Source organism: Phascolarctos cinereus, unplaced genomic scaffold, assembly GCF_003287225.1.
Source record: "Phascolarctos cinereus isolate Bilbo 61053 unplaced genomic scaffold, phaCin_HiC Scaffold_4;HRSCAF=312, whole genome shotgun sequence".
Classification (NCBI taxonomy): Eukaryota; Metazoa; Chordata; class Mammalia; order Diprotodontia; family Phascolarctidae; genus Phascolarctos; species Phascolarctos cinereus.
Window position 1 is genome coordinate 651,628,048 of NW_027555847.1, and position 17,203 is coordinate 651,645,250.

Sequence of the window (17,203 nt, forward strand, 5' to 3'; positions counted from 1 at the left end):
AGCAGGTCCTTAAAAAATATGTGTTGATTGTGGCTGAAGAAATTCAGGGCAAAGGCAGTTCTGTTGCCTCTGTCCAGGACTTCTTCCATACTGTACTCTGCTGTTCCCTATCTTAGGCCTCCTCTTTTCCTCCCTCTCTTGGAACCTTTTCTTCCTTCTCCTCCATCTCCCTTTTTCTCCCTATCCTTCCTCCCCTAAAGAGTTCCTTCTTTTTCCATGCCTTCCCTCTCTTCCTAATCACTTCTGTTTTGGATTCCCTTCTTTTCTCCTAGGCTTCCTTGTACTGAAAAGAGAAGAGAATTTGAGAGACATCAGTGGCCACCTAGTACAGATTACACACAAGAAAAATTCCCACTGTAACATACCAGACAAGAGCCCCATGAGGTTAGTAGATCAGGCATTATTATCCCCATTACAGATAACTATATTGAGGCAAAAAGAGGGTAGGTGACGTGTCCTAGGTCACATACCTAGTGAATGCCAGAGCAAAGACTTGACTCCAGATCATCTGACAGCTTATGACTCTATTAAGACTCTGTGGAGCACTGTGAACTTGAACTTGAAAGCAAGTAGAAGCTCTGGGGTCAGAGGTTAGGACAAAAGGGACATTCTGCTTTCCTGCTCTTAGCATGACCTCCAAGAACTTGAAATGAAAAATAATAAAACCTAAGTAGTCTGACAGGTAAGTTACAGGTTTTGCCCTCAGGAATCTCAGATCTGAGCACAGATACACAGTCCATGACTACAGGGAGCTCCCTGTTCCGAGGTAAGGGCTAGGCCAAACCTACATGAAGGACATAACAACACATAATAAAATCTATACGACTAAAGTGAGGACATGACAACTGAGGGGCTGTGGGAAGCTTTGAAGAGAAAAGGAGTTCTGGGCCAGTAATAGAAATCCTGTGATTGTTTTCCCAAGTGTGTCATACAGGGGGAAGAGGAACTCTATTCTCCTGTCTTATTCTTCCCTCTGCAGTTACAACTAAAATGATTCTTTTAACCAGCGTAAAATTCCTTAGTCCTATAAGGGCAAAGGGAAAGCCAAGACAGCAGGGCCAAGTTACCTCTCTTAGACTGACAATGTATTGCCTTGTCTATCCCTACCTGATAGCAAATGGCCTATTGTCAGGGTAAGCCATAAAAGACACATGAGGTGGGATACGAGAGAGATTATCTGCTTTCTAAAGAATCAGGTTGGCTTCTGACTGAAAGGGCTTGGGTTGACTGAAAACTATTGCTTCAGTGAAAGATTATTAAGGGCAAATCAACTGGAAGCAGAGAGATTTGGGGGAAATGTAGAAGAAGGAGTCAAGAGAGATGAGAGGCAAGAATGCTTTCTGGGAAAGCATCCTGTTTGGCATGAGAGAGAAGTCTATAGATACATGTAAATATTTCTATATTAAGGGTTAGGAAAAAAAAAGAGTATACACACATACCCCCTTCTGACGGTAACAGGGCAGGAGATTTAATCCTGAACCTTGAATTTTATTTAAAGATGCTTATCTCTAATTGTAGCTAAGTGGTACAGTAGATAGAGTGCTGGCCTGGGGTCAAGAATACCCGAGTTCAAATCTGGCCTTAGATGCTTACTAGCTGTGTGACCCTGTGTGACACTTAACCCCGTCTGCCTCAGTTTCCTCATCTGTGAAATGAACTGAAGAAGGAAATGGTAAACCAGTCCAGTATCTTTGCCAAGAAAACCCCAAATGGGGTCACAAAGAGTCAGACACGACTGAAACGACTCAACAACAACATCTGTACCCCTATACCTCGAGGAATGCTTCCAGTTATTTTAAGCAAAAGAGTCTTGTGGAAGGGGGAAATCAATAGCAATGGATTCCATATGTATAGCACTGCAGTTGCAACGTTCTTTTCAGACATAATCCTTATCTCAATGGATCTTTACAAAAGCCTGGTGAGACAAGCAGAAATACTTTCATACTGCACAGATGAGGAAAATGAGATGACAGGACTTGCCTAACAACAACTACTCTTTTCCCATTTCCATAGACTTTAAGGTTTGCCACAACATTATGAGAGAGGCAATAAAAATGTTATTATTCCCATATTACAGATGAGTAAATTGAGACATAGAGAGAGGGGAGGGTACTTGTCTAAAATCATACAGCTAGTTAGTGGCAAAGGTGGGGCTCAAAACCCAGGTCATCTTGCCTTTAAGTTTACTATTCAGAATTTCCACCATCTCATGTTTCCTACCTTGTATCACATACCAGACAGTATAATAAAGAATGTGATAAGGGCAAAGAAGAGATACAGTCGAAGTACTTTGGGAAAATTTAAGAAGGATGAAAGGGAATACTTTTAAAATGGGGGGAAAAACCTTCATGGAAGTCTTCCTGAAGGAAGGAAGAGAAACACTTCAATAAATAGAGATAAGCATCTTTAAACAGAATTCTGGGTTAGGGACTGAATCCTCTTGGAGGAAGCTAAGGGAAAACATGTCATTGGAAGTGTATTCCAGGTATGGAGATGGCATAATGCAGAGAAGAAGATAGCAGGATGAGGTCAGAAAACAGCAAGTAGCAGAAAATCTATAAATTGGCCAGAATGTAGAATGTGTGAAGAGGAATAATGCGAAATAAAGCTGAAGAGGCAGGCTGAAGTTAGACTGTGATGGCCCTTAAATGCCCTGCAGGTGAGAAGCAGTTTGTTCTTTATCCTAGGTAGGAGAGAGAGCCAATGCAGGTTTTTGCACAGAGGGGTGATGTGGCTAGATTTCTGTACTTAGACAATTATTTCAGCAGTTTTTGGAGAAGCTGGAAGCAGGGAGACCAATTAGGAGACCGTTACAACAGAACAAAAGAGAGGTGATAAGGGCTTAAACTAGGATGATGGCGCTCTCTTTGAAAGAACAGATTTGAGAGACAGTGTTATTGAAGGGAGACTCAATGATTTTTGACAGTAAGAAAGTAGTAACAGAGAGGAATAAAAGATACTTTTGAGATTTTTGAGTTTAAGAGGTACCCTCAAGCAAAATTAAATAAGCTGGGAAGAAGGGTGGGTTTTGAGAAGAGATTATGAGTTCAGTTTTTGGGCAGGTAGGACTTGCGCTACTGGTGAGCCATCTTATCAGTGAATTAGAGATTTGGATATATAGAGCTCAGGGTTGGAAATACAGAAATTGGAAGTCATCGGCAAGGAGATGATGTTTGTGTGGGGAATATAGGTGGCTAGGTGACAAGACTGACAAGTGCTTTAAGTAAAGCATGAAGACTTAAGGGAACATTTTGCTGTAGAGAAGGGAGTAATAGAGAAGTAACAGTGATGAAAAAAAAACCCTATAGCACCCATTCATAAAACATTTTTTAAAAATGGCTTAGGTGTCAGATCAAGAAAAAGTATATGATGGAGATGATCCGGAGTTAAGAATTAGCAGAATAGGAACAGGAATTCAAAGGGAGAGAACAGTGCCCTATTGAAATGGTGAGGATTGTAAAGGGTGGTAAGTGATGTCAGAAATTAAGCGAAAGACTGGGAGAAAAAGGGAAGAATGGAGGCACTAGAGATCAGGATGAGGGCCAGAGAACAGATTAAGGGAAAATGAGGCATTCAGAGAGATAGAAGGGTAAGAAAATTCCTTTAGAGAGGGGAATTTCAGAAGAGGGGAGGTAAAGTGGTCTGGTAAAGGTGAAGTCTAAGGTGTATGACCTTACTGATAGGAGGCTGTGGTACAGAGAACAAAGAGGTCACTAGAGTTAAGGAGGCCGATGAGTTGGAAGGTTAATACTGTCCTGTGGACTGTCATGAGGCAGAGAAATTAGATTTGTTTTGCTTGATCTCAGAGGGAAGAATTACAAACAATAGCTGCATCAGTTGCACAGAGGCAGGTATTAATTTCATATAAAGAAAAACTTCCTAATGATTTGAGCTCTCCAACAGTGGAATGGACTACCTTAGGAGATAATCAGTTTTCTATCACTGGAGGTCTCCCAAGTAGAGAATAGACAACTAAGGATCAAGTTGGAGAAGGGATTCCTGCTCAGGCATGAGCTAGATTAGGGGTTTATAACTTGGAATTTGCAAACTGGTTTAAACAATATTTTGATTACTATATTTCAACATAATTGGTTTCCTATCCAATCCTATATATTTTATTTTATGCATTTAAAAGCATTAGTCTGAGAAGGAATCCACAGGTGTTACTAGACTGGAAAGGGGTCTATGACACAAAAAAAGTTAAGAATCCCTGACCTAGAGAATTTCTCTGAGTACTCTCACAGATAAACTGTGGTCTTTTTCTATTATGTCATTCCTCACCACATTTTCAGTGTAGAAACTATTGCTTGCTTCAGAGGAGTTTATGGCCAGGGCCAGTAGTATCTGTGCTGAACAAGCCATGCACTTTTCTGAGGTGCACACATATTCTCTCCAGGTCCCTGTCTTTTTTTATGGTTCCTGTGGTGCTAGGGAACTATGTTGGCAGCTGGGGCCTTTGCAATCTGGCACACAGCTTAGAATCTCGCTCTTCTTGATGGACAAGAAAGAGGGGAAATTGGACTGAGACTGAAATATTTTTCTAGTTAATTTGTACAATAACCGAGTCCAAAGAATTTCCTTCTCCTCATCCCGCTTCCCTGTGCAGCTGGAGCTAGAGGTGCGGCTGAGATGCCGATTTTAGACACAGTTAGCGAGGCATTGCCAACAAGATTATGGCAGGAGCAGCAGGCCCCAGGTGTTCACTAACCCCTATCTTGTTTATCATACCTGCCTCATTTCTTTTGTCCAAAAGGAAAACACACGTGCACACGCATATGCACACAGACACACATGTGCACACCCCCTCAGAAAATGAAGGGAGGCTCAGCCAAGTGATAAAGGCAGGCATATGGCTCCCTTGGGGCTGTCCTCTTCCTTCCTGTCTCCACTCAGGCTTTTCCCTTGGGATGTCAAGATAATTGAAATTTCCTCACCCACTGGGGCCCTCTGTTTTGAAGCCAGTCTGCCTTCTCTGCTCCGAGATCCTCAATCTGTCTTGTTTTTGACGGCTCTTGAGATATTCTTTTATATGTATTTAATAAGAAAATTAATTCCCTGTGCTGGGATCCGAACCATTTGGGAAGCATTCATTTGGAGCGCCTCCCTTGGCACTTTATCCCTTTGCTCAGAGCTTTACAGTGGCTAGGGCTCGTTGGAGCCTGATTATCCTAGGACTGAGGACTCTGCCCGTTGGTTGGTTGAGAGGAAATTAGAAAAAGAAAAATACCTGGAAGGAGTGGGTAGGCTGCCTGGCGCTGTGAATGCTTGTTAAATGTTCTCTATGCTGAATTACGTGCCCAAGCCTCAAAAGGACAGTTATGGCAATAGGAGAGGCCTCAGGGAGCCAGGAATTGGGGAAGTTTAGTGACTTCTTCAACTACATTTATCCTCTAGTACTTAGAATAACCACAGGATCACAAAATTAGAGATAAAAGGAACCTCAGAGATCATCTAGTCCAATTCCTTCACTTTATAGATGAAACAGCTGAGGTCCAGAGAGAGAAACTAACTTCCCTACGGATCCTGAGGTTCCGAATCCAGCTCTGACTACTCAGAAGTCACTGCTCTTGCTACTCTACTCCACTGCCTCCCTATCTTTTCACTGACACGATCAAGCTTTCAGTAAGTGCCCAGGTCACCTGCTCTGAGATGTTTGCTGCTCCCATCATTAGGCCTGCTGGAGGTTTTGGAAAGCTTGTTAGCTGACACCCTGTACATGACGCCTCCGATACACCGGTAGCCCTTGCTCTTCCATGTCGGTGGACTTGTCTGTGATTTCCCACTCAGGGCTGAGTGTCGCATTCGATTCAGTCTGCAAAAGCAAGGAGATATTATGTCATGTCAAGAGCTGGTGAAACATATCAGATGCTTCTCAGATAAATATAAGGAAAGACAAATTGATTGCAGACCATCATGAAGAGATAACAGGACTAAACAGAAGAAAATTTAGATGACTGACCAAGTCCACTGACACGTGGGATAAGAAACAGAATTTCTGATGGTGACCTCTAGAGGGCTCTATGCCATGGCTTCAATAGCAACAATGAGAATAATAACAGCAACTTGCATGTCTACAAGGCTCTGAGGTTTGCTTCATAATCACCCTGTGAAGGAGAATGTGTCTTTATTGTCCCCATTTTGTAGATTTGAAAACTGAGGCTCAGAGAAGGGAAGTGACTTGTATGCGGTCATGGGAACAAGCAAAGATTCAATAGCATACCAGCGTCACTTGCCTCAGAGAATTAGTCAATGTCATAGACCGGTGATATCTGGGTTATTGTCACAAAATAAACAGGCCTATGGTATCAAGTTAGCTAAGTCCCAGGCCAAAGGATCTCCCTTTCTCTTTAATTAAGAAAATTAATTTTTCAAATTACCCTGAAAAAGATGAAAATGCCAGAAAACCAAGCAAAGATACAGTATTACAACTCCATGGTGGTTGGGAAGGGGAGGAGAAAACAAGCATTAATTAAGTGCTTACTATGTGTCAGGAACTGTGTGAAGTGCTTTACAAATATTACAAATATTTACAAATACAGTGCTCACAAACCTTGATGCCCTTCTATCCAGAGGCACTTGTCCTGCTTCATATTCTACCCTATTTATTTAATCTTCCCAACAACACTGAGAGGTAGGTGTTACTACTATCCCCATTTTATAGGCATAGAAACTTATGTGACTTGCCCAGGGTCACACAGCTAGTAAGTATCTGAGGTCAAATTTAAACTTGGGTCTTCCTGACTCCAGGCCCAGCACTCTAAACACTGCTACCCAGATGCCTAGGTATCTAGGTGGTACAGTGGCTAGAGGTAAAAAAAAAAAAAGACATTTAGAGAGTAATATTTATTTTTAATGGTACAAATGCATCTCACAGAATCCTTCTGGAGGAAAAGACTAGTGGTATGATATTTGTAAAGGAGGCCATGTCTACCTTTTCTCTTGTGCTTCTCTACTTGACCTCTATTTGCCTTTTTCTCCTATCCAAAGTCTAGGTGGGGGAAAAAAATGAACAGTTCAGACTTCTAAAGAGGAGTAAAGAATTTATTGATAAAGCCAAAGAGGTATTAATTTTACTAAGGATGAAGGAATAACATTCCAATGGTGGAATTTCAGACATCAATAAACTGGCAAGAGCCATATATTTTGGGAGTAAAGGCCTTGCTTCTTCTGCCTGTTAAATTTATGTCTACCTGCTAAGGACAATATTGGGTCCTAGGAAGATGCCCTGAGGGTAGCAAGACTCTAATGGGCCATTCTTGAGTAAAGAAAGCCCATGTGCCTGGGGAAATGGTACAGGGCTCCAAAAAGAGAAAACTGGGGTCAAAAGGCTTTCCAGACCTAGCTCATGTTTATGATCTAAACTAGATCACAATGTTTATAGCTAATGAGGGTGGGCTTGAGACTAGCTTAGTACCTTTCTGCTTGCTTCCCCAGGGCCTAAAGGTACCTGGTTGTTGCCAAATATTTTTGCCTATAGGCCCATAGTGCCTCTATGAAGAAAGGCAAGAATGGCACTTACTTTCCATCCTAAACACTTTTCCAGAAGCAGCTGTCAGCTGGGAAAGGTCTTGTATTCCCTGAGCTAAGCAGTTCTCACTATACTTGGAAGCGCTGGGCTATCTTCTTTGAGGGGGAACCTCACATTAGCTCCTACGTGGTACATGTGCCTCTGGTCTACAAATAAGGGACTTTTCCTGAGGTGTGCCTGTGGTTACTTCCCTCTACCCTCTCACTCCTCTCCCTTCTTTAAATGCTCTGCTGGCTTCTGGAGCCCTCAGCGAACTAAATTAACAGCAACATTAACCTTCCCCTCCTGGGAGCAGCTCCACTGCTATTACTCTTTTATATCATTATTCTATTGTTGCCATATCATTATCATCTCATTGTCCTTTGGATTTCAAGAGGAAGCTACTGACACTGAGTATTATATGCTGAATCTACTTGCTCTTGCTTCTCTCATTTCTTTCCCTCTTTCTCTTTTCTGAATGTATCTACTCTCTTTCCATCGTCTTTAATTTATCTTCTCTCTACTCTTTCTTCTCCCTCTACTTTTTGACCTCTCCTTTTATGCTGTTCATCTTCTTCCCTCTATCAACTCTTTTTTTCTTCTACTATCTCTCTCCCTCTGCATCCTGCTCTTATCTTATCCTACTTTCTCTCTTCCATTATCTCTTTCCTTCCACTGGTTTTTTCCAGTCCTTATTTAGCTTAGTGATTTTCCCTCTGCCCATTCTCTGTTAAGGCCCCAGGGTCTTTTTTTTCCCCCCTTAGGGATTTAATCCATTTAGCTTTAGAAGTCTCAACCTTGAGGCCTTGACTATGAGTCTCACTACTCTGATGGCCCCTATATCTAGAGGCACTTGTCCTGCTTCACATTCTACCCTGTTCATTTTCTTGCCATCTATCATGCCACTGTCTCTTCTTTATTCTCCTTCGCCAACTTCTCTAGCCCTGTCCTTCAGGCTTTCTACCTGGTTCTCTGGGAGACCTATTCAAATCAACAATGCCATCTCTATTAGAAAGGGCATGTTAATTAATTCCCCTGTAGCTCAACTCACCATCCCTATGATCCCAAACCAAAACACCCTTCCGTAGCTACCAGTCCCCAGTAGGGCTTGTCACTCTTTATATCTGTCTATCGGTCTCTGTCTCATTCATTCACATGCACATCATACCACACTAAGCCAGTTGGCTAAAGTACCTTTCCAAGCTGAAGTCAGGTTGGTAAGCTTTCGCTTGCCGGAAGTAAGGGGTCAGGTTAGGCCAAGTGTGGCATATTTGGAGCTAGGCCAGGACATGCTCATTGGTCCCGAGGGAACAGGAGAATTGTATTATCAGCAAAGCTCTTCAGATGGACAAGACAAGAGGAGGAGTGATAGAACAAGAGCAGGGGGCGTGCTGGGGAGAGAAGGGAGATAACGGAAATGTGGGATGGAGGAAGTCATCAAAAAGCTCAAGATGGAACATTCTACAGAGTTGGCCTTGGACCCCATAGTCTGGTACCTACTGTTTTTGGCAAGGAGCAGTCTGAAGAAGAACACAGCACCTGCCTTCCACTTCAAAAGGTGAAGGATCACTCTAAGCACTCATAACCTCTCACTGAGTAGCTTGTTACACTTGAATTTTTCAAGCCCTTTTGGAGACTGCCATTATTTCAGGTCTGCCCTCCTCTCCTGCAGATACCCGGATCCCTAGCCCTGCTGAGGGATCAGCTCCAGTTATGTATTCCCCACTGTGTAAATCAAAATGGCTTCTGCTTTTGTTCTACCTCTTTCTCCACCTCTTCAATCCCTAGTTTGTCAACTAACAAAAAGGTAGAGCTAATTCTTTAATTTTGATAGTATAGTAGTAACATTTACCAGTAAACTACTTATTTCAAAGGGCAGCAAGGTGGCATAGTGGCTAGAGCATTGCGCCTGGAGTCAGGAAGACCTGAGTTCAAATCCAATCTCAGACACTTATTAGAGGTAGACTCCAGGCCAAGTCACTTAACCCTGTTTGCCTCAGTTTCCTCATCTGTCAAATGAGCTGGAGAAGGAAATGGCAAACCACGCTAGCATCTTTGCCAATAAAACCACAAATGGGGTCACAAAGAGCTGGACATAACTGAAAAACAACTGAACAACAACAAACCTCTTTCAAACTACCAGAGCTTAAGGAATGGATATTAGTGATAAAAATGACTCCTATTTTTACAGTGCTTTAAGATGTACATGATAACTCTTTTCCCCATCCTGTGAGGTAGGTAATAAAAATATTATTTTACAGACAAGAAAATGCAGGCTTACAGAGCTGAAATAAATTGCACAGGGTCACATAGCTAGTTAAATGTCAGAAACAGGATTTCAACTCAGGTGTATTCATTCCAAGTCCAGTATTGTTTCTCCATTCATTTCTCATCCAGCTTCACTCCTTTGGACTTCTCTACCATGCCCCAGGAATCTCGTCATCCTGGCGAGATCACGTCAGCCCTGGAGCTCATACCTCCTCAGTCTCTGCTTGTGGGGCCCTGCTTCCGATCTGGGGAGCTCCAGCCCAGGCCAGCCACCATACACTTCTCACCTGGCTGCATTCCTCTAGCCTTCTTCATCACACCCAGACCACCTTCCCTCCCTCTTCCCCTTTCTGGCTTCCTTTTGTGTGTTGCCTTCTCATACTAGATTGTAAGCTCCTTGAGGAGAAGGACTATCTTTCTATTTTGTATTTGTATTCCCAGCGTTTAACAGAGTGCCTGGCACATAGTAGGTGCAGTGTTCAGAGAGAGGAAAGAACGCCAAGACTTCAGGTGGACAGGAAAGGCCTTACCTGAAGGACGTGGAAATGAGCTAAGCCTAGACAGACAGGTAGGATTTGGTAAGTAGAAAGCATGGCAATGGGGCTTCCTTGGCCATCTTAGGCCATAGCAATCTTACTTCTTACAATTCCTGCCATCATAGAACATATACTACAATAGACAGAATTGTAACATATAAGAATTATAGAAAGTAAAGTATAATCAGGAAAAAAGAAAGATTCAGACAAAATACTCTGGTAAATGTGAGAGAGAAGACTTTTATTAGGAGTGCTCAGGAAAGGTTTCATGGAGGAAGTGATGGAAGCTGATTTTCAAAAGTACAAAATAACTTTAATTTCAATACGGAAAGAGCATATTCTAGACATAAGAGAAGGAATGCATCCATGAATTCAGGGGCGGTAGGGCAAGAGCAGGAAACAGTTAATAGTGCAGAAATTTAGCATAAATGAAGAGAAGTGGAAGGAAATAAGGCTGGAAAGGTAGGCTGGGACCAGAGGGACTCGAATGCTGAGGATTATTTATTTAATCCAGGAAGCATTAGATAACAGTGTTGGCTAAAACTTCCAGGTCTGTGACTAACAGAATAACAAATTACATGTGAATAATAACTTTCATATTATTCAATTCTCTTGCTAGCCCAGTGGGGTAGGAGGGAGAGGATTACTGTTGATATTTTATAGACAAAGAAATTAAGGCTGAAGTACAGGAAGTGACTTTCTTAAGGTCATATGGTTAGCAAGGAAAAGAGCTAAAATTGAAACCCAGGCCTCTTGACTTCTATGTCAGTATAATAACAAATAATATCCTGCATTTATATAGTGCTTTAAGGTTGGCAAAGTGATTTACAAATATTATCTCATTTGATCATCTCACAACCCTCTGGCGTAGGTACTGAGGAATCAAGTCACTTGCCTAGAGTCACAGGCACAATCTGAACTCTGGTCTTTCTGACTCCAGGTCTAGCACTCTAACCACTGTGCTACCTAGCCATCTACCCCGTATTTTATTACTGGGAGGGAAGGGAAGGGCAAGAAATGGGAAAATGGATGCTGATACAATACTAGATTTAGCTCTCTCTAATGGATCATAGTATTTTAAAGTTAATTCAATCCTTTTATTTGATAAAGGAAAAGCATTTGAGTATGCTTATGGTGAGAAAGTAAGTACTTGCTTTCCTGTTCTTCTCCTCTGCCATCTCCATGAAGGAACATCTCCCAATCCATCTGTATCACAGGCCAACTTGGCCCATGAGGGACTCTCTTCTCCTGGTTGGCCTTATTAAAAAAGGGGTGGTGGGTGATAGTACCACTGAGCCAGAAATGAACAGCTCTTGTTTAGATGACAGAAGGAAGAGATTGTATAAGGGTGTTCTGACCATATCAGACCCACTCAGGGACAGTTATCTTCCACATTTAGTACTAATTCCAATGGGAATGTACTTATGCAAATTAAAGCTCTAATTCGATATTAGTTCAGACTATGCTTATAATGCTATTACTGAAAAGAATATCAACAGGACAGTGCTGAAAAATCTATGTAAATTAGAGCCTGGTAGTCAGTCTATCAGTAGAATGTAATCCCTGTACGAATTACCTTTAAATGAAGAAGATGTGTTTGAAAGAGAGAATAAGAGCATGTAATTGTTATATTTATTGGTAGCAAGACAGGCAGACTCACTTAACTTGCTGTTGTCTCTGGCTATCAACTCAGCAGCCCAACTCCCCAGAAACTGCTGAGTATGTTGAAATTCTGCAATGCGAGAGGTAACTTCAGGACAGGATGTCTTGGATAGCCTGGGCCCACTAGCCCTTCCAGTTCAACTGGTGCTCAGCTTAGACCAAGGTCAAGGTATCAGATAAGAGAAGACCTCAAGGGGTTGGGTGTGGTATTCCAAGACTAGGAAGCATGCTTAGTGTGGAGTATGCATTCTAACAAGGAACTGATTCATCTGAAACAAGTACAATAGCTATTCCCTAGTAGGCAAACAGTCAATGAACCTGGGCAAATGAATGGGCAATTTTCAAAAGAAGAAATCTTAAGCTATCAACAATCATATTTTAAAAATGTTCCAAATCACTAATAATCAGAGAAATGCAAATTAAAGCACCTCAGAGGTTCTACCTCACACCCAGTGAAACTGGCAAAAGTGACCAAAAAAAGTGAAATGATAATCGTTGGAAAAGCTTCAGAAAAATAGGTACAATAAACAAATAGGGACTGCTAGTGGATCTGTTAATTGTCCAGCCCAGGGGTGGGGAACTGCTGCCTTAAGGCATTATGTGGCCCTCTCAGTCCTCAAGTGTGGCCCTTTGACTGAATCCAAACTTCACAGAACAAATCCCCTTAATAAAAGAATTTGTTCTGTAAAACTTTTGATTCAGTCTAGGCCAAGGGCCTAGAAAGCCACATGGTCTAGCCAGTCTGGAAAGCAATCTGTAACCATGCCTCAAAACACAGTAAACTGTGCATACATTTTGACTCAAAAATATACCATTACTAAGCATATATCTTGAAGATCAAACAAAAATCAAAAGTACCCACAGGTACAAAAATATTATAATAGCTCGTTTTGTCATGGTAAAGAACTGAAAAAGTAGGGGAGTGGCCCACGTATCGGAGAATGCTAAACAAATTATATGAATTAAAACTACTGTGCTACCATGTACCAAGATAGAGTCAAAATAGATAAATGATTTAGACATAAAAGGTTATCATAAGTATATTAGAGGAGCATGGGAAAATGTACCTGTCAGATCTATGAATAAGGGAATAGTTTATGACCAAACAAGAGACAAAGAGGATCACAGGATGTAAAATGGAAAATCTTGACTACAAGAAATTAGAAAGCTTTCATACAAATAAAATGAATGTAGGCAAATTTAGAAGGAAAACAAGAAACTGAGGGAAACTTTTTTACAGCAAGTTTCTCTGATAAAAGCCTCATTTCTCAAATATATGGGGAACTGAACTAACTTTATAAAAAGAGCCACTCCCGAGTTGATAAATGCTCAAAAGGATTTGAACAGGCAATTTTCAGCTTATATCAAAACACATGAAAAAATGCTCTAAATCAGTAGTGATTAGAGTAAATTAAAACAACTCTGAGATACTACCTCATTCCTATCATATTGACTAGCATGAAAGAAAAGGAAAATGACAAATGCTGGACAGGATGTGGGAAAACTGGGATACTAATGCACTGTTGGTGGAATTGTGAACTAGTCCAAAGATTTCAGAGAACAATTTGGAATTATGCCCAAAGGGCTATAAAACTCTACATGCCCTTTGACCCAACAATACCACTGTATCTATATCCAAAAGAGATTTAAAAAGGGGAGGAGAAGAGCCTATTTGTACAAAAATATTTATGGCAACTCTTTTTGTGGTTTCAAAGAATTGGAAATGAGGGGACGACCATCAATTGGGGAATGGCTGAACAAGTTGTGGTACAGGATTGTGATGGAATACTGTTGTGCTATAAGAAATGACGAGCATCATAGTTTCAGAAAAACCCAGGAAGTCTTAAATGAACTGATGCAAAATGAAAGGAGCAGAACCAGGAGAACACCGTACGCAGTAGCAGCAATACTGTAAGGATGATCAACTGCAAAAGACTTAGCTACTCTGATCCAAGACTCATGATGAAAAATGCTATCCACTTTCAGAGAGAGAAATGATGAACTCTGAATCAAAAATGAAGCATGCTTTTTAAACTTTTTTTTACTTTTTCTCCTTTTTTAGGGGGAAGGGGATTACGTGTTTTCTTTTGCAACATGGCTAATATGGAAATGTGTTTTATATGACGTCACATGTCTAACTGATGCCAAATTGCTTGCCTTCTCAAGGAGGGGGCAGGAGGAAGGAGAAAATTGGGAACTCAAAATTTAAAAAAAATTAGTATTTTAAAAATTACATGTAATTGGGAAATATTTAATGAAATGAAAATAAATAGGAAAAAAACTATTGTGTCATAAGAAATGGCAAAATGGAAACACTTTCAGAGAAACCTGGGAAGATTTACATGAACTGATACAGAGTAAAATAAGCAGAACCAGGAAAAAATATAATAATATTACAAAGAAAAGCAACTTTGAAAGATTTAAGAACCTCTGCTACTCATAATCATCTCTTCACAGATCTACTGTTTCCTGGATTCTAGACTAGAGTGGAGCTCTTTCTCACAAGAAGGAAATACAGCAATCAGGCAACTACCCACTAAGCCTGGCCAAACTAAACTTGACCATCAATACTGAAGGCACTGGCTCTCTGGAAAAAAGCCAGCACTATGTGGTACTTTGGCATCACTGTAACCCCCTACTTGGTCCTAGGGTGCGTAAGTATACTGGGAAGCTGGAGATACAGAGAACCAAATGTTAAAGGAATCAAGAAAGTACAATAGTATGGGACATTAATCCAGAACAAACTGTGCTCCAGAACACTGAGGGAACCTACAGCAGAAGTATGATCTAAGTGAACAACAGTTAATCAGTAAAGGTTTCCTGGAGGAAAGGAGCAGGGGTATACAGGTAGTGATAGATTTGAATAGATAAAACAGTTCACATGAAAAAGATATGGGGCTCTTACTGAACTAAAAGTTCAATGAGCAGTGTGATGTGACAAAAAAGCTAACGTCAACTTTGGTTAAGCGATCGGAAGCAGTGCGCCATCAATCAATCAACAAACATTTATTAAGAGCCTATTACACGCCAAACACAGTGCAAAAGATACAAGAAGAAAAGAGTCCTTGCCCTCAAGGAACCTACATTCTAACAGGGGAAACAATATGTATTACAAGACAGAATGTAACATCCTTGAGGGTAAGCACTGTTGTTTTTTTCTTTGTATCCACACTAGTTGGCACAGTGCCTGACACAGTAGAGGCAGTCGTGGGATGCAGTGTACATAATGGTGAGTCTGGGAGACCTGAGTTCAAATCCAGCCTTAAAGCACTTATAACACTGAGTAAGTCACTTAAACTGTTTCCTCAACTGGAAAATCGGGATAACAATAGCACCTACATTGCAGGGTGGTTGTGAGGATCAAATTAGATAATATTTGTTAAAAATGCTTAGCACTAGGGGCAGTTAGGTGGCACAGTGGATAGAGCACTGGCCCTGAAGTCAGGAGGCTCTGAGTTCAAATGTGGCCTCAGACCAAACACCTGACACTTACTATCTGTGTGACCCTGGGCAAGTCATTTAACCCCATTTCTTATGACACAATAGTTTTTTTCCTATTTATTTTCATTTCATTAAATATTTCCCAATTACATGTAATTTTTAAAATATTAATTTTTAAAAAAATTTTGAGTTCCCAATTCTCTCCTTCCCTCCTGCCCCCTCCTTGAGAAGGCAAGCAATCTGGCATCAGTTAGACATGTGAAGTCATATACAGAATCTGTAGTCAGTCGGTTAGTCAAGAAGTATTTATTAAGCACTGGGCCTGGGGTCAGGAAGACTCATCTTCCTGAGTTCAAATCTGGCCTCAGACACTTACTAGCTGTGTGACCCTGGGCAAGTTGCTTAACTCTAAGGTACCATGCTAAAGCTAGAAATACAAAGAAAGGAAAAAAACAACTCAAAACACCTCACCAGTACCTGCCTTCAAGAAGCTTATATTCTAGTAGGGGAGACAAGATGTAAATAACCAGGTAGAAAGAAAAATGTACTTTAATTTGAAATCTAAAAATCTGAAATTTGAAAGGGGACGATACTATTATGAGAGGTGGCAGGAAAGGCTTCCAAAGAAGGCAGGATTTGAGCTGAGTGTTGAATGTAGTCAGAGAAACCAAGAGGCAGAGATAATGAGGCACAACATCCCAGACATGGAAGACAGTCAGTACAAAGGCATGGAGATAAGAGATAGAGAGCTGTGTTCAAGGAACTTCAAGGTGGCCAGTGTACCTGGATCATAGAATGCATGGAGGGGAGTAAAGTATAAGAAGACTGGAAAGGAAAGAAAGAGCAAGGTTTTGAAAAACTTTAAATACTAAACAGAGAAGTTTATAAATTTGATTGTGGAGATGATAGGGCACCAGTAGAACTTACTGAAAAGGGAACTGACATGGTCAAGCTTACATTTAGGAAAACTGCCTTGGAAGATGAGTGGAAGATAGACTAAAATAAGATGCAACTTGAGGTTGAGAGACCAGTTAGAAGGCCACTGCAGTAATCTAGGTGTAAATGATAATGGCCTTAACTAGGATTGTGGCTATACGAGTGGAGAGAAGGGAACATGTGAAAGATGTTGTCAAGTTAAAAATAACAAGATTTCATGACTGAATGGATCTAGGGAGTGAGTGAGAGTAAAGAATCAAGGGTAACACCAAGGTTTCAAGCGAGGTCACTTGAAGGATGCTAGTGCCCTTGACAGTAAAAGGGATGTCTGGAAGAAAGACGGGTTTATGAGTTCTATTTTGGGCATGGTAGTTTGGGATGGCAATGGAAAATCCAATTTGAAAGGTCCAAGAAGTAATTAGAAATATGTGCCAGTAGCTTAGCAGAGAGATGAGTAGATAGGACAAAAAGAAGAGAACAATATCACAAAAAATCAAAGAGAAGACAGAATATCCAGGTAATTGGTAGACATTGACAAATGCTATAGAGAGGTTGAGAAGAACCAGGATTGAGAAAAGACCATTACAATGGGCAATTAAGAGATCACTGGAGAATTTGAAGAATGTAGTTTCAATTGAATGATGAGGCTGGGAGACAGAGTATACAGTGAAAAGCAAATATGAGGAGAGGCAGTACAATCACCAAATGTAGATGGCTTTCTCAAGGAGTTTATCCAGAAAGAACAGGAGAGTTACAGAACTCTACCTATCAGAGGTGGTAGGACTAGGTGAGGTGGTGTTTTGGTTTGTTTGGGGGGAGGGGCTGTTTGTTTTTAAAGAATGGAGGAGACATG

General features: G+C 41.0%; 1 protein-coding gene across 1 annotated transcript in view; it reads right to left on the reverse strand.

Moving 5' to 3' along the window:
* The window catches only part of ZC3H3 (zinc finger CCCH-type containing 3), a 524,599-nt gene that overhangs the window by 133,145 nt on the left and 374,251 nt on the right, over positions 1–17,203 (reverse strand). Inside the window, 1 exon segment of the mRNA XM_020995271.2 lies at positions 5,640–5,812. Within this exon segment, the coding sequence (XP_020850930.1) occupies positions 5,640–5,812 (173 nt within the window).